This window comes from Panthera onca, chromosome A2 (genome assembly GCF_046562875.1).
Source record: "Panthera onca isolate mPanOnc1 chromosome A2, mPanOnc1 haplotype 2, whole genome shotgun sequence".
In the NCBI taxonomy this organism is placed as follows: Eukaryota; Metazoa; Chordata; class Mammalia; order Carnivora; family Felidae; genus Panthera; species Panthera onca.
In genome coordinates, this window is record NC_138340.1 from 62,164,192 (window position 1) to 62,181,508 (window position 17,317).

The 17,317-nt window shown below is 57.1% G+C and overlaps 1 protein-coding gene across 1 annotated transcript in view; it reads left to right on the top strand.

The window, feature by feature from the left end:
• ADCY1 (adenylate cyclase 1) overlaps positions 1-17,317 on the top strand; it is a 113,177-nt gene that overhangs the window by 57,554 nt on the left and 38,306 nt on the right. The window contains exons 7-11 of the mRNA XM_060632062.3: positions 1,081-1,222; positions 2,220-2,375; positions 12,641-12,835; positions 13,007-13,104; positions 14,114-14,198. Of these exons, the coding sequence (XP_060488045.1) occupies positions 1,081-1,222; positions 2,220-2,375; positions 12,641-12,835; positions 13,007-13,104; positions 14,114-14,198 (676 nt within the window). The remainder of the gene's footprint in view (positions 1-1,080; positions 1,223-2,219; positions 2,376-12,640; positions 12,836-13,006; positions 13,105-14,113; positions 14,199-17,317) is intronic.

A 17,317-nucleotide genomic window follows, 5' to 3' on the forward strand; every position in this document is an offset into this window, starting at 1 on the left:
AGGATCAGGGGGGCCTCCAGGCCCGGACCTCATGTCCCCTTGCTCCTGCCGTCTGGGAGAGTCACACGCATAGCTGGGCCTCCGATCCCACAGGACTGAGACAGTGGGCACTGGCATCCCAGCCCTGCTCGCGTCCTGGGAGGGAGCTTCCGGGGCTGACGCTCTCTCACCACAGACATGGGGCGAGTGAGCGCCTGGGGCCAGTGGCAGGCAGTGCTCGCTGGTGAAGGTGGGGCCTTGTCTCACTGGCCTTGCGGCCCCGGCCTGGTCAGGCCTCCCGTTTGTCCTCAGGCCACATCCCAGCTGGGACCCACGGGGGCCTCCACTCCCACCACGTGCTTGCACCTGAGACCCCCTCTTTCCAGAGCCTGGAGCGCTCTGCACTGAGAGCAGTTGCTGAGATTTCTGTGACCCGGGGGACCCTCAGCTCAGTGACTGTGTGCAGCTCCCATCTCTGCTGTGGACGGAGGACCCTGAATGCAGGATGCTCCCCTGCCTCTCCAGAGACCCTTGCTGCTCCGCTGTCCCTGTGCAGTTCTGGGCCAGGCTGGCGGGTGACAGAGTCCCTCCCAGCGGTGAGGACTCTCACTCATCCTGCTTGAACGCCCTGGTCCCTGCAGGAAATCAAGGAGACATGGTGGTTTGAGGACCACTTTGCACACTGGGGAATTTGCTTTTCTCCGCAGACCCCAGTGCTCAGGTCTCTGGGAGGCACTGGGGCTGAGGGGTTCTGGGGCTGCTGTGGGTTTTCAGGCTCACGGTTCTGCTCCGGGGCGGGTGTGGGGAGGCATCGACTACGGATTCTCTTTCTCGCCAGAAAATGTGCCGGGATGAATGTGAACGCTCCATCTGGTGTGGGGACAGCGAGACTGGGCAGGGCCTGAGGTCTTGGGGACACTCTGCTTCTCCCCTCACCCCACTGCTGTCTTCCGTCCTGCTGAAGGTTCTTGTCGTCCCTGTGGCTAGGCTCCCGCCCCCTCCCTTCCCCGGTGACCTGCGTGTGACATGTGTGACTCGGCGAGCCTGACCACTTCTCCTGCACGTGCCTGTGCTCAGGGACGCCTCTGCTGTGTTTTGCAGGAAGGTCCACATCACGAAGACGACCCTGGCGTGCCTGAACGGGGACTACGAGGTGGAGCCAGGTCACGGACATGAGAGGAACAGTTTTCTGAAAGCTCACAACATCGAGACCTTCTTCATCGTGCCGTCACATCGGCGGAAGGTAGGCGCCAGGACCCTCCTGCGTGGACACAGACAGGATGGCGTGTCCACCCCCTGGGCCAGGCCTTCGGGGTGGGGGGAGGGGTTTGAGGGGAGGGGTGCGTGGGGGGGCATGGGGTGTGTGTGGGGCAGGGGCTGTGAGCTCCTAGACCCTCCGTCAGAGTGCAGGGTCCTCTCAGGGGCTGGGCCTCCTGCAGCCTCCCTCCTCACCTCCCTGGTCCTTTACCACCTCTCCTGGAAAACAGGTGAGGGGTGGGGGGAACGCTGAGGGGTGCTGTGCCCACAGGAGGATCGTGTGGGGGGGCGCTTGAGGTCACTGTGTCCAAGGAAGCTGATTTGGATATGATTAGAGGTGACCTTTTCCTTTTAGGGCTCAGGTGAGAGGTTCAGGGCACAACTGAGGGGCTCAGGACGCAGGTGAGGGTGCAGGGCACAGGTGGCCCCAGCTCTCCTTCAGGACATAAGCGTGTCATATGTGGGGGACAGCTTCAAGCTTCGCTGTCATGGTGCGCCCACGGATCAGGGCTCTGCGGTCCCTGAGATGCAGCAGTCCCTGTGACCTAGGGACCATGGGTGAGGGTGGCCCTGGGCCAGGACAGGCTGGGCTTGCGAAGAAGGGGAGAGAGTGGCAGCTGCCAGCAGGGCCTGGAGGAGGGCCGGGTGAGGGGTTAGCACTGGGCCCCAGGGGGATGGGAGTGGAGGGTGGTCTCTGAGGGGCAGGGACCACAGGGGTCGGCATGTGTGGTCCTTAACCAGGCTTCTGGGGTCTCCCCCTGGCCCGGCCCCACAGCTTTCTGCTGTTCTGCCCCCGGATGCCGGCTTCACTCTGGTTTTCCGAGGCCATGGGTGCGGCTCTGTGCTGTGGGACCTGGTGCCAGTTCTGTTCACTTGTTTGGTCCCCGTGACCTCCTGGAGTGTTCCCGTCTTGTTCATGCTCCAGGCTGGAGGGGCAGCATGGGTGTCCTCACTGGGTTTCTTTGTGCCACGTGTCGACACAGATATTTCCAGGGCTGATCCTCTCTGACATAAAACCAGCCAAGAGGATGAAGTTCAAGACCGTGTGCTACCTGCTCGTGCAGCTGATGCACTGTCGGAAGATGTTCAAAGCAGAGATCCCGTTCTCTAATGTCCTGACGTGTGAGGACGATGACAAGGTAGGGGCCGCCATGACATGTGAGGATGATGACAGGGCAGGGACACCATGACGTGTGAGGACGATGAGGTAGGGGGTGCCATGACGCGGGAGGACGGTGACAAGGCAGGGGGCGCCCAGACGTGGGAGGATGATGACAAGGCAGGGGACGCCATGACATGTGAGGATGATGACAAGGTGGGGGCGCCATGACATGTGAGGATGACGATAAGGCAGGGGGGCTGTCATGACGTGTGAGGACAACCTCCAGCGCTGGTCCCTGAGCAGGTGCACTTCGGCCGGGTCAGCCCTGGCCTTTTCTGCTTCTCAACCTTGTAAATGCCGTTCAGGGCTGGGCTGCTTTTGCTTTCCTGCAAAAATCTTTCTGGTATCTTGTATTTTTATTTACTTATTTACTCTTGCAGTTTGGTTTTCCATGTGTGTATAGGGAAATTCGTGCTCAGACCCCCAGCCTCTGGCTGAACCCGCCCTCCAGATACTCGCGCATGTCAGATGTTCTGTTGGGAGGTCTGGCCGTGGCCTGCGAGCCAGGGGACCGTCAGACAGGCCAACCCTCCACAGGGAGCGCCTCTGGCTGCCCCTCCTGTCCCAGGCCTCCCGCTTTGCCTGCACGCTTCTCCGTGGTGGAGTCCTCTAGTGGATGGAAGGTGGCCTCCCCTTGGGTGTCCCTGCTGTGTGGCCTGGCTGCCAGGATTTTCCACCTTTCCTCTCGGCTCGGTCAGAGCCATCTTTGGGTTTTCTGGTCTCCTGCTGGGTTGTGGGGTGCTGCTCTGCGGGGGTCCCCACATCCACTCAGCCACATGGGCCTTGTGTTTCAGGGGGCGGGGGCCAGGGGCCGTGTCCCAGAGCCCCGGAGGAGCCTGGTCTGCCACCCCTTCCCAAGCGGCTCTGAGCCTCGCCCTCCTGTGTCCTCGTGTCCTGGTGCCCAGCCACCATTGCTCCGTCGGTGACTGATTTCCATCTCCCGAGAGCGCACTGCGCCCCTCACTCCCGGTTTCCCTGCCGTGTGGGTTTTGTGCGTTAGAAGGGATTCCATCCCTGCTTTTGGGGGAGAAGCTGCTGGCTGGGACTCCTAGGGGTTTGTTGCCTCCAAGGATTTTTTGTGGTTTTGCTGGTGAGTTCGTATTTGTGAGAATGTTGCCGGAAACCCCTGGACAGCTTTGCTGGTGGTGAATTCCATCAAGAGTGGCCTTCCCTCTGCCAGGTACCCGGATGGGCTTCACGTGCCTGGCAGGTGTGTGCACGTGTTCCTGGGGGGACCCCTCTGTGCAGAGCCGGGTCGAAGGTCACGTTCCTCACCGTCCCCTGTGCGAGGTCTCTGCACGTCAGTGTTTGCCGTGGGGCCTGTGGAGGCACAGGCTTCCGTTAGAACTATGACTTCATGGCCCACCCCGCTTGGGCCCCTCTTTGCTACGATTGCCCCGTGAAGATGATGGGCTCTAGAAACTCCGAGTCTCCGGCAGCAGAGGTGTGTCAGGTACCTTCCTGGCCTGGGCTTCTGAGTCCTGACATCCTCCCGCGATTTCCTTTTCTCATAGCTTCTTGTGCATTTGGAAGTGCGTGTGTGAGTGTGCATATATGTATGCACGTGCATGAGTTTCTGTGCATGCATAGGTGTGTCCGTGTGTATGCACATGTGTGTGTTTTCATACGTGTGTTTGCCTGTGTGCACATGTATACGAGTGACTGTGCGTGCACGTGTGTGTTTGCATGTGTGTACCTAGGTGTGTGCATGTGTGTTTGTGTGCACATGCATGCATAGTGTGAGTTTGTGTGTGTGCATGTATAGGTGTGTGCATGTGTGTGCACGTGTGTGTGCATTTCCATATGTGTGTATGTGTGAGTTGGCCTGTGTGCACATGCATATGAGTGAGTTTATGTGCACGTGCACGTGTGTTTGCGTGTGTGCATAGGTGTGTACGTGTCTGTGAATTTGCACATGTGCATGTGTATGTGTGTGTGTTCTGTGTGTGCATGTGCGTGAGTGGGCACGTGTACATGTGAGTTTGTGTGCAGTGTAGTTTGCATGTGTGCATATGTGCGCATGTGTGCACACACGCGAGCACATGTGTGCATACATGTGAGCACATGTGTGCATACAAGTGCACATGTGAGCACACGTGTGTGCATATGTGTGCATGCGTGTGCGAATATGCATGTGCATGTATGTGTGCACGTGTGTGAGTTTGTGTGTGTGTGTGTGTGTGTGTGTGTGTGTTCATGGCCCCTTCCCTCACTGTCACTTGGAGTTGCCGCTGGATTGCTCACCCTGCATCCTCTCCTCCCTCTGGGAGCAGCAAGCCAGGCCTGGTTTCCCCCTGTCCCCAGGCCCCCAAATCCCGGCCCAGCCCCCGACACCTGGAATCTCCGGAGTGCAGGACGCCTCATGCGTCCTCATGGCGCCTCATGGCGACCATGCCTTCAGACTCTGGTCCTTCATCTGTGTTTGCTGGGGACAGAAGGTCCTGGCCCTCTAGCCTCCCACCTTGGGGAACATCTGCTGCCTCACTCTGTGCAGGCATGTGCTCCAGCCGCCATCCCTGTTACCTCGCCCTTCACCCCAGGGTCCGAGGCCGAGTTCCACAACCACTGTGCAGTTTCAAGGCTCCCCGTCTGCACACAGCTCCCCAACCCGAGAGGGTCTCCCTGTGCCCCTGGTGAGCTGCCGGCCGGTGCATCAGATTCGACCACCAGCGTGTCCTGGACCCCGAGCTTCGGCCCCATGTCTGGTGCCTCCCTCCAGCCAGCGCTTCCGGCCTCTGGCCCAGGTGGCTCCCCTGCTGGGGGCATGGAGGGACAGGCAGGTAGCCGGCTGGGGCCCGCGGCTCCCCTTCGTCCCCTTGCCTCACGGTTAGTGACAGCAGGCCCCAATGGGGGGACAGTAGTGTCTGCCCCACGGGAGGCCCTCGGGGGGTTGATGCGGGGCCGTGACAAGGCACGTGGTTCCTAAGGACGGGGTGGAGAGGTGCAGAGGCAGGGCTGGCCCACCAGCAGGGGCCCCTAGCGAGGACTGCGAGCGACCACCCAGTGACCTGCAGGGCCGGCCCTTCCATTGGCGGCCGCTGTCTCCACCGGCCCCCCTGACCCCACTGGCCCCACTGGCCCCGGAGCCTGCCTCCCCGTTGGGATGAAGTCCCTCACCGGCCCTGTCTTCCGCTCATCCGTGTCCAGGCCTGACTCCTGTGCTGGTGCCACGATGCAAATGGCAGATGTTGAATTTCAGTATCTCCTGAAGTGACCCGTCCGTGGTTTTGTCCCCGACTCACACAGTGAGAGGTTGCCCGGGACCCTCCCGTGTCTCCAGGATGCCGAGAAGCTGCCCCTCACTGTCTGTGCCATGCGGTCTGGGTGCCCGAGCTGTGCACTCGGCCCATGCCTGCCCTCTGCTCTCTGCCTGGGACAGCGATGGCCTCCGTCTCTGCCACCACAGCCACGCGTGCACCTCTTTTGTGGCTTTCAGTGGTCATAGGTGGGGTTGCCCGTCAGCCCTGGACGGGTCAGACCAGGGCACCATCGCCATGAGCCGCTCACCCCTGAGCACCCCGGCTCAGGCAGGTGCCCATGGACCATGGTCAGGTCTCAGGCTGGGCCTGCCATCTGGGGTCAGCCACAGGGCATCAGGAAAGCCGGCTGAGCGTGGCCTTCATTTCTCAAGCCTCGGCAAGGACAGTTTGGAGCGTGGGCATGGGGTTTGTCACCGGGACTCTCATCGGACCGAGCACCCCTGACCGCCCAGCCCCAGAGTTCTGTGGCCTCAGCGCCCCCGTCCCTGGCGTGTCCGGCTGGGCCCACAGGCATCAGCGTGGCAATCAGCAAACATACTCCCTGGGGTCCCGGGCAAGCAAGGCGCATTGCGTGGACCCTACGATGTCCCTAGTGAGAGAGGAGGCAGCAGCTTTATAGCAACACGCTTCACAGTTACAAAGAAAGGGGTAAATTCCTGGTAAGCATGAAGAGAGGAAAAGGATGGATGGAGAAGTGCGAGTCTGAGCACTTCTGCAGGACGTCCCTTAGTCAGGACCCCAAGTCCATGGTGGGGCCTCTTCCCAGCCGGGGTCACTGGCCTGCAGGGCTCTGATGTGGCTCCTGGCCTGTGTAACTCTGACGTGGCCCCTGGCCCACGTGGCTCTGACGTGGCCCCTGGCCCACGTGGCTCTGACGTGGCCCCTGGCCCACGTGGCTCTGATGTGGCCTCTGGCCTGTGTGGCTCTGACGTGGCCCCTGGCCCACGTGGCTCTGATGTGGCTTCTGGCCTGTGTGGCTCTCATGTGGCCCCCGGCCTGCATGGCTCTGATGGTGGCCTCTGGTGTCCAGGCAGCTCAGCCGCTGCTTTGTGGAGGCCGTGGGCACCCAGGCCCCAGAGGGAGAATCCCTCCAGTTCCCAAGATGACCGGTCACTTCTAGAAGGTTGTCTCTGAAGTGGTGTCTTAAGTTCGGGGCCTGTGGGGAGAGCATGCGGGGAGGGAGAGTAGGGTATGGGCTGGGAGGGGCTGACGCTAGGCAGGGCCAGTTCTCGGCCCACAATGTCTGGGGTGTCAGCCTGAGAGGAAACCGAGACCCAGCTTGTGCTTCGCGGGTGGGAGACGTTTCCGTTGTCTGCGCTGCTCACCTGAGGGGAGCTGGGCGTCCACGCTGGGTGTCCACGCGGGGTGTCCACGCGGGGCATCCACGCTGGGTGTCCATGCCGGGCCCCAGGGGTGCACTCCTACCTGGCCCCAGCCAGGCGGCCGTCCTTCCCGCCCTGCCTCACTGCCCACGCCCCCAGCAGCCGTATCCCAGAGCAGCGGGGGTCCAGTGGGAATGGAGGGGCAGAGGGACCCCAGCCCCCGGGAACACTACCTCACACATGTGGGCTTCCACGTGGACTGGGGCTCCTGACCCGCCTGCTGGTGGCAGTGGGGGACCTGCCGAGGATGGTGAGAGCCAGCTCGAGGACTCCATCGGCGGGGACACGCTTCCAGCTCTTCACGGGGGTGAACGTTCCAGATCCTCACGACCATCTGCTGTCGTCATTTCACAGACCGGGAAGCTGGAGCACAGAGAGGTTAAGCGGCCCACCTGGGGATGCACGGCCCTTGGTTTTCAGGTCTCTGCACTTGAGCCACTGTCCTTCCCTTTGGCGGGTTAAGGGAGAGGCTCAGACAGCCAAACTCCACGTTGAAACGAGAAACAAGTTTTGTCTTAGCCTTGATGTTGATCTGTTTTCCAAGGAAATACGTGCTTGTTGAGGGTAGCAGAGAAAAGCATGCAAAGAGGGGAGTGGCACCGGCTCAGGTCCTGCCCCATTCAAGGAGCTGTGGGTCAGGGGTCAGGGCCTGGGGGTCAGGGCGTGGCGGCGCTCTGCACGCAGGTGTTCTGAAGGACCTCACGAGCCTGCCCAGGGTCCCGAGTGAGGACGACCCTGGCCCCCAGAACTCAGTCCTGCCCCCTTTGCCTCTGCAGACATGGGCAGGTGGGCACAGCTAATCCTCTCGAAACAGCCGAGGTCGGGGGGCCATGCTCCGCCTGCCATTCCCTGCGTGCCGGACCCTCATAGGAGCTGAGGGCTCTCAGGTGGTGGGAGTGGTGGTTGCACAGATGCGTCAGGTCCGGGGGACAGCACGTTCATGGGGGCCAGTTCAGGATCGCGGGCCCTCTGGCCCTGCTCGCCGGTGGGTTTTCCTGGGCTTGTTCCCGGGCCCAGGGAGGCAGGGGCCGTGGAACCGGAAAGAACACACTCGCAGCCTCGCATTGGCACAAACGTCAGCGGCTTGCGGGTGACGGGTTTCTGTCCTTACTTTACGTTTCCACAGCTCTCCGGAAGTCAAGATGATGCACTGCACTGACCCCCCACGTGTCAGCTGTGGCATCAAGCCGCCCGCGCACACACACAGGCTCTGGGGCCCTCAGCGGCCTCCCTCGCGGTCGTGTCTCACCCAGCTCCTGTGTGGGGAATGGACTTGGGTGGGTGGTGTGTGTGGCTCTGCCCCGTCCCGTCCTGGTGGCTGCACTCAGGATATGGAACATTTCCATCACCGCCATGGTCCCCCTTCTGCTGCGGTCACGCCGCCACCCCCAACCCCGGCTCTGCTGAGTCCTCTCCATCCCAGTGACCATCACTTGGGAACGTCGTACACGTGGAATCCCTTGGTTTGCGCCCTGTGAACTTGGCTGTTTCTTCACTCAGCACAAAGCCCTGGGGTGTCTCCAGGCTGACCCTGTGTCAGCAGCTCCCCCCTTTCCGTGGCCGGCTGGCATTCCACGGTGTGGATGGACCGCCGTTGGCTTGACCACTCTTGTTGAAGGACATTCTGGTTGTTTCTGGCTTTGGCCACGACAAATAAAACTGTAGTGAGCTCTCACGTCGAGAGTCCTGTGTGGACGCGAATGCTCCTTTTCTGGGAGGGATGCCCAGCCGTGCATCAGGGTACACAGGATGGGTCTTGTTTTGTTTTCCTTTTTTGAGAAACTGCCCACCCATTTTCCGGATTGACTGCCCCACCTCACGTTCCCACCAGCCTCGTACGGGATCCCGCTTCTCTGTGTCATCGCCTGCGCTCGATGCTGCCGCTATTGTTGTTTTTTAATTTTGGCTGATCTAGTAAGTGTGTAGTGACATGTCACGATTTTATTTTACATTTCCCTGGTGGCTAATGGTGCCGACCATCTTTCCAGGGACTTATTTTCTTTAAAAAAATTTTTTTAAATGTTTTATTTATTTGAGAGAGAGAGAGAGGGAGAGAGAAAGCACGGGAGGGACAGAGAGAGACAGGGAGACACAGAATCCAAAGCAGGCTCCAGGCTCTGAGCTGTCAGCACAAAGCCTGACACGGGGCTCGAACCCACGAACCAGGAGATCACGACCTGAGCCAAAGTCGGATGCTTAACCGACTGAGCCACCCAGGTGCTCTTCGAGGGGCTTATTTTTTATCCGTGTTTTCTCTTCTGTTTTGGTGAAATGTCTGCTTTCTGATTGGATTGATTTTTTGGTGCTGTTGTCTTGTTTTTCCACCTGTGTACAGCATCTTTCACAGGACAGACATTGTAAACTTTGAAGATGTCCAGGTTACCGATATTTTTTCTTTTATGAGCTGTGTTTTTGGTGTCCTCAGAGCCGTCTCTGTAGCCCAAACCCCGAAGATTTTAACGTTTCTTTTAAGAGTTTATACTTACCAGTAAAACCTTGGTTTGTGAGCTTAATTCTTTCCAGAAACATGCTTGTAATCCAAAGCACTTGTACATCAAAGTAAATTTCCCTGGAAGAAATAACGGAAACTCAGATGATTCATTCCACAACCCAAAAAATATTCATACAAAAATGATTACAATTCTGTAACATGATACAAAATAATAAAGAAAATATAGAATATAAAGAAAAATAAGTTAACCTGCACTTACTTCTGAAAACCTGGTGGCTGGTGTGAGGGAGACGAGAGAGGAGGGTTACTGTGTAGGACGACTTTCACGATCACTAATGGAATCACTGCTGTCTATTGGTACCATGGGATCTTTTTCTGCATGGGGGCCCTTGTATACGTTCACATGGATGTTGACTACAGTGCAGTATTAATAAACTCTCGTCATAGACTGTATTTACTGTAACTGGTAATAAGGCAGCAGAGGAAAGGGTCTCTGTCCGCAGGCAGCCTGAGCTAGAATGAAGCAAAGCATTCCTAAGCTCACTCTTGTACGGAAAAGCAAAGGACTCTCCACAGGTGCTTTGAAGTGACAGAAAAGACACCAATGCCAGTTGTGGGCACCTTCCAACCTGCTGAAAAATCACTAATTTCTGCCAAACACCACAGCCTGAGACTGAGCATCCAAGCCTGGGAGATGATCGCCCACAATCCCGCAGAGAGAGAGAGAGAAGGACCATTGGCTCAGTTGTGATCACATGTCATTCAGTGTCATGTTCGACTCATGTTGCAAGACATCACTTGCTTATCAAGTTAAATTCTTAGAAATGTTTGCTCGTCTTACAGAACCCTCACAGAACAAGTTACAATCCAAGGTTTTACTGTGTATGTTTTATAGTTAATCCTGTGATCCATTTTGAGTTAGTTTTTTTTTTTTTTTTTTTTAATAGGGTATGAGGTTTAGGTCAAGATTTACTTTTTTGCTTATGGACGTCCATTTGGTCCAGCACCATTTGTTGAAAAGACAGTTTTTCTTCCATTGAATTGCTTTTGGATTTTAGTCAAAAACCCTTGACCATACTTATAGGAGGCTGCTTCTGGGCTGTCTGGTCTTTTCCACAGACCTTTGTGTCTGGCCCTCCACCAACACCATACCATCCCAAGTAATGTAGTTACACAGTCTTAATGTTGGGCCGAGTGGTGTCTTTCACTATATTATTTTTAAGACAAATGAGCTATTCTAGTCTCTTTGCTTTCTGTTTAATATTTAGAAAAAGCTTGTCTATCCATAAAAAAGTTCCTGTTAGGATTTTGATAAAATTATGTTAAGCCTGTGTACATCAATCTGAGGAGAATTGATATCTTCACTGTGTTGTGTCTTCTAATCCCCAAGCACGCATTTCTCCATTTATTGAGATCTTTAATCTCCTTCATCATCAGCATTATATAGTTTTTTTTTTTTTTTAATTTTTTTTTTTCCAACGTTTTTTATTTATTTTTGGGACAGAGAGAGACAGAGCATGAATGGGGGAGGGGAAGAGAGAGAGGGAGACACAGAACCGGAAACAGGCTCCAGGCTCCGAGCCGTCAGCCCAGAGCCCGACGCGGGGCTCGAACTCACGGACCGCGAGATCGTGACCTGGCTGAAGTCGGATGCTTAACCGACTGCGCCACCCAGGCGCCCCAACATTATATAGTTTTAAGCATACATGTTGTGTTCGTGTTTTGTTAGATTTGTACCTACTTCATTTTTCTTCGTGATTATGAATGGTCCTGAATTTTAATTTCGTCTGCACGTGCTGATTACTGGTATTAAAGAAATACTTTCTTTATGTTCATCTTGTATCTAGTGATCTTGTGGAATTCATTTGTTTTCCTCCCCTTGGAACTTTGTATGTAGACCATCATGTCACTTATCATAAGGATAGTTTCGTCTCTTTCTTTCTAATAAGTTTGTCTTTATTTTCTTTTCTTGCCCTATTGCAGTGGATGGGGTTTCTAGTACTGTGGTGAAACTCCGTCTTTCACCAGCGAGTATGATGCTGGCTGTCAGTATTCTGTAGATCTTCCTCATCAGGTTGGGGAAGTTCCCCTCCCTCCCTAGTGTTCTGATGATGTTTATCAAGAATGGGTATCGAATTTTGTCAAAATGCCTTTTGTGCGTCAATTCATACAACCATGGGGTTTTTTATATGGTGGTTAATCAGGTGTTAATGTGATATGTTGCATTCGTGTACAAATATGTAAACAGCCTTGTGTCTCTAGATGTGGTCACAGTGTGTACTTCTGTTCATATTGTGCTGAATTCTATTAGCTACTATTTTGTTAAGAATTTTTGCATCAGTATTGAGAGAGATGGCCTGTGGTGTTCCTTTTTCATACTGTCTTGGTCTGGTTGTGTTATCAGGACAATACTGACCTTGTGAAGTGAGTTGGAAGGCGTTGCCTCTTCTGTTTTCTGGAAGAGATTGTATAGAGTTAGTGTTAGTTCTCATTTAAATAGTTAGGAGAATTCTCCAGTGAAACCATCTGGGCCTGGAGATTAATTTTTCAGGAATTTTGAAGCTATGAATTGAATTTCTTTAGTAATTACAGGGCCAGTCTGACAGTGTTTCATGTCAGGTGAGTTGTGGTAGTATATGTGTGTTTGGAGTAGTTCACTGATCTAAGTTGTCAACTTAATTGTGTACCACTGTTCAAAGTATTTCCTTCTTGCCCTTTTGGCGTCTTCAAGGCCTGTAGTTGAATCGCATTTTTTTTCCTGAATCTGTTAGTGTCTTTCCCTCTTTTCCTTTGTCATGCCTTCTACAGACTTTTCAGTTTTACTGATATTTTTAAAGAACCAATTTCTGTTCTATTGCCCTGTGCTGGGCACTGCCTCTCATCCCCACCCCCCCCCATCCACACGGCTGCCACATACACATCGTGTGACCCCATTTGCGGACACGGAGCCCCAGCGCCGAAGCTGAGCTAAGTCCCCTGGCATCTCAGGTGCCGGCAGGCAGTGGAGCCATGATTGCATTTCAGGCCCCCAGCCCCGGGCCCCCAGACTCTGCAGCGGGCGAGCACACGGGCCTGAGAGGGCAAGAGAGCTTTCTCTTCAACACGAGGAGGATTTGTTGACGTTTCTTTCTCTCCCCGACGGCCGCAGCGGAGGGCGCTGAGAACCGCGTCGGAGAAACTGCGAAACCGCTCGTCGTTCTCCGCAAACGCTGTCTACACCACCCCGGGCACACGCGTCAACAGGTACATCGGCCGCCTCCTGGAAGCGCGCCAGACGGAGCTGGAGATGGCGGACCTGGACTTCTTCACTCTCAAGTACAAGCAGGCTGAGCGGGAGCGCAAGGTAGGTGACCGGGACCTCAGGAGCGCGGGGGATCCCGGAGGCCCCTCGGCCGTGGCCACCCACACTCGCTCTTACGGACGTGGCCGCGGTTCCCAGGGGGGCACCCTCAGGAGGACCCCGCATGTCTCCTGGAAGCCGCAGCCACCGATGGCGGGTCTCTGTGTCTCCTAGTACCACCAGCTCCAGGATGAGTATTTTACCAGCGCCGTCGTTCTGGCCCTCGTCCTGGCCGCCTTGTTCGGCCTCGTCTACCTGCTCATCATCCCACAGTGAGTGTCGGGGGCCCAGGGGCCAGAGGACAAGGGCATGGGGGCTCCCTCCTTGTCCGCTGGTTACTCCCCCGCGGTCCCGGCCACAGCCAGCTGTCCATTTGCCCAGTGGCTGGCTGTGCGAGGCCCCGATGCACATGTGCGGGACGCTCGCTCTGTTTCTAACGTTTAACTGAGCCAGTCCTGGGACGCCGTGTATTTTCAGCGTCTCCATGCACACACGTGCACCCTCGACTTCAGGACAGGTTTTGAGGGAGGAAATGCAGCTGGGTTTCCAGGTGTGGGTCATTTCAGACACGTTAGAATGAGATAGTGGGCTCTAGGGAGGAAGAAAGAGGTAGCAGCAGAGCGGCATCCGGGCTGCTGAGTCACAGTGAGTCTGGTAGGGCTGTTTCTTGGCGGGGACAATACACCTGTCTCCCAGAGGGAGCACTTTCTTTTTTTTCTTCTGTTTAAAAAAATTGTTTTTATACATTTATTTATTTTTGATAGAAAGAGAGAGCACAAGTGGGAGAGGGGCAAGACACAGAATCTGAAGCAGGCTCCAGGCTCTGAGCTGTCAGCACAGAGCCCGACACGGGGCTTGAGCCCACAAACTGCGAGATCATGACCTGATCCGAAGTCGGACGCTTAACCGACTGAGCCACCCAGGCGCCCCTCAGACGGAGCACTTTCTTAATGAGCCCTCCCAAGGGCAGTAGTCCCCTTAGAGTTTCCAGAAAGCACACGGGAGCCGCCCCGTCTCCAGACACCGTGAGCGAGGTGACCTCCCGATGGCCCTGCCTGGGGATCAAGCCTTTTCTAGAAGAGCCGCTCCCAGATGAACTCCAGTCAGAGGGCAGTGCCTGGCGGCCAGCCCTTCGTGAGAGAGGACCTCTTGGCAGGTCCAGGGCTGATGGAAGCTGGGGTGGAGGCGGGAAGGGAGCTGGCGGGGTGGGGGCTAGGGGAGGCTCCCAGTGAGCACACGGCACCTGCTCCAGCCACGGTGACCCTGCATCCTCTGCTCTAGGAACCTGGTCCTCCTGCTGCTGCTGGCCTTCTGTATCTGCTTCCTGGTGGCCTGCGTCCTGTACCTGCACGTCACCCGGGTCCAGGTGTGTGTGTGTGTGTGTCGTGTCCTGTGTGTGGCCTCCGCCTGCCCTCTCAGGAGCGCAGGTAGGGCGGTGGAGACCCTCACCCCCTCTGGAGTAGCGGGAGCTCACGAAGCCCCGTTGTGGGCTGGGCGCTGCCGGGAGTTCTGGGAGCACCTTGGGGACACGGGGCAGGCGGTCTGTAGTGATGGAGTGAGGGACACCCGTGAGCGCCTTCTCCCGAGTAGAGAGTCCAGAGCAGGAGGCTGGAGGTCTGTTGTGCGCTCACGTGGTAGTTGGGGTTCTCTGTTGGCTTTGCTGTTGTGACTTTTGGGGCGGGGCTGGGTTGGCGCCCCGAGCAGCCGTGCTCCCAGGGGAGCGCTGGGTCCCAGCCCCACGGTGGCCTCCAGGCCTCATCTCCACGCCCCCCATTTCCCTGTCACCCCGCAGCTACGGCGGCAGACCCAGTGTTAGCTTTGCGTGATTGTGGGAAACAGCAACTTTGTGAAAAACTAAATTCGGTTTTATTCACTTAGCTGCGTTGCTATGCATAGGTAACTTCTTGTTTTTAACTGGGAAAATTATACTTACCTAAACCATGTTTCTGGCTTTTTCATCTTCATAGATGGAGTGACACTCGCACTCCAAGGAAGACAGCTTAGTCACGTGATTGGCTTCTATGGCCTGCTGTGCCCTCCAGGGAGCTGGGAGCCAGTGCGGGTGGACACTTGTTCCTGGCAGAGGCGGCCTCAGGTCTCCAGCCGGACGCGTGTGGATTCAGAGTCTGCCAGGCTGTGGGTGGCCCTGTGCTAGTTCTGAGCATTCCCGCCGGGTCATGGCCCAGAGACGGGTAGGGGGGCATAGAGACAGGATCAGAAGGCCAGTTTTCAGAAGAGCAATTTAGCCCTTTGTGTTTGAGCAAACATCTCTGGGATCAGGTATTCGTGTGGAGTGCAGGCCTTTGTGCGGGGGCCGTAAGGAACGATACTTTACAAGTGACAAAATCGCTAGCTACGTACAGGTCTCGGGTGACAAAGGGAATTTGCTGCCTCACATACTCAAACGCCCGAGAGAGGAGGGAGGGCCCAGGCTGGTTTTCTCTGGGGACTCCGTTCTGCCACCAAGACCCGGGCTCTGGGCCCTCCTGCCCGTGGGCCGGCCTTCCTCGAGGCGTGTCGTGGACAGCCGGCTCTGTGCTCACCCAGCAGCGCAGAGTTGGGAGGAGGCCTGGCGTCCCCTCAAAACCCAGCAGCCTCCCTCCCAGCTCCCTGGCCTCTGGCAGGCAGAGCCCCTGGGAAGTGGCATGTGCACACGGGGGCGTCCGGGTGCCCCTGCCGGGCGGAAGGGATTCAGCCTTCTCCCTGGCCGGGTCTCTGCCCCTAGTGGAGCCCGGCACCTGCAGCCAGAGAGCAGAGAAGATGGAAGTAAAGCGGCTGGCGGGCAGGCACACCTTCCCCATCTCGCTGCTTGGGGGACCCCTGCCCCACCCGGTACCCACCCCCACTGCCCGGTCCCCGCTGCTCCCTGCTTCCAGGCTCTCATGTCTGTCCTCTCAGCCCATTGACAGGTGACCACAGCCTCCGAGGGGCGGGGGCAGGGGCGGCCAGCTGGCTCTGCACTCCAGGCACCATGAGGCCACGAAAGGGAAGGTGCCCGCGGGCTTTGTCGGGGGTTCCTTCAGTCCAACTGTCAGCAGGTCCAGCTTGGATGGTTGTGGGACTGTCACCACAGTTCCCAGTAGCCCGTCCCCAGTCTTGCCTGTGGCCGTCCCCGTCCCCACGCCAGCCCAGGCATGTGGCGTCCTCCCAGCCCTCCTGCTTCCCTTCTGCCACCTGCTGGCCATACAGACCTGGTGTGGGTGACCCAGGCCCCAGTTGTCTTTGCTGAGTAACGGGTCCGCCCCTGGTAAAGCCAGTCGTGGCTGCCACCCGCCACCACAGGACGCCATGTGGCCGAGGGATGCTGCCTCCTCACTGGCCTGGGGCTCGAGAGAGAAAGCGTGGGGACCACTGGTGCCCGTCACAAACGTACCAGATACGTATTAGTCTGAACGTCTTTTCTCTCTGTTTATGTAACCAACAGTAAGAGAACTTTGCTATTTTGACAAATGTTTTTAAGGGTCTTGGGACAATCAGCAGGATTGCTCCCTGCGTGGTTTCGCACGGTGTTGTCCACAGCCCTGTGGCACATGGCTCTGAGAGAGCTACCACACCATCGGCACCACAGCCGACGCTTTTCACTGTCTGTGAAGCCTCTGCTTTGGGATCGCAGGGTCACGGTCAGGCTGGCGGGATACCCCAGCACGTAGCCATTGCCACGCTCGTTTCTGGGGAGAGATGGGAGGGTGAGACGTCGTGCATGTCCGTGGGGGGAATTTCCATGGAAGCATGTGGGCAGGGAAGGCAAATCCACATGCAGAGCAACTCCCCTGGGACAACGGAGGGAGGACAGCAAATCCTGCTGCCGCAGGCGGGGCCCCAGGTGAGGTCGGCAGTGTCACTTGGTCAGTGAGGGGGCTGCCAGCCTCGACACCCATCCCCAGAACCCTCCCCTGTGTCTCCTGTCAGAAGGGCGCCGTGTGGGGGCTCCCCGTTGATCTCTGCAGTGGCCGTAGTCAGGTTGGCCCTCGTGAGCGGAAGTCCGCGTTCCTGGGCGTCACCTCCATCCCTGCCACGGTGGCCACTGTGTCCGTGAGCCCATAGGGCAATAGCAGGGGTGACTGGGGAGGGAGGCCGACCAGTGTCCACAGAATGGGTGGTCTCACCTGCTTGGTTAGCACACTCCTTGTCTGCCACGTCCTGCGCCGACCGGTGTTCACATGGGACACTGGTGTTGCCCGCCCACTGACACGGGTCTTCCCGCACGTGTCTGCCCCACCAGTGACTTCCTGTCACAGTGTTCCAGCCATGCCTCTTCCCGGACCATCCAGCCAGACATCGGCTGGGGCCCACGAATCAGCGAATGATCGCACACGTGGCCGTCACTCCCTCCAAGCCAGGTGCCCAGCCGGGCGCCGCCTGATGTCCGCGAGCAGCGGTGTCTGCTGTTCCTCTGTCGGCCGATGTACACTATCCATGAGGCTAAGGGGTAGCTGGAGCGTGGACTGCGGCCTCTGGGCCGCTTCTCTGTGTGATTTACGTGCA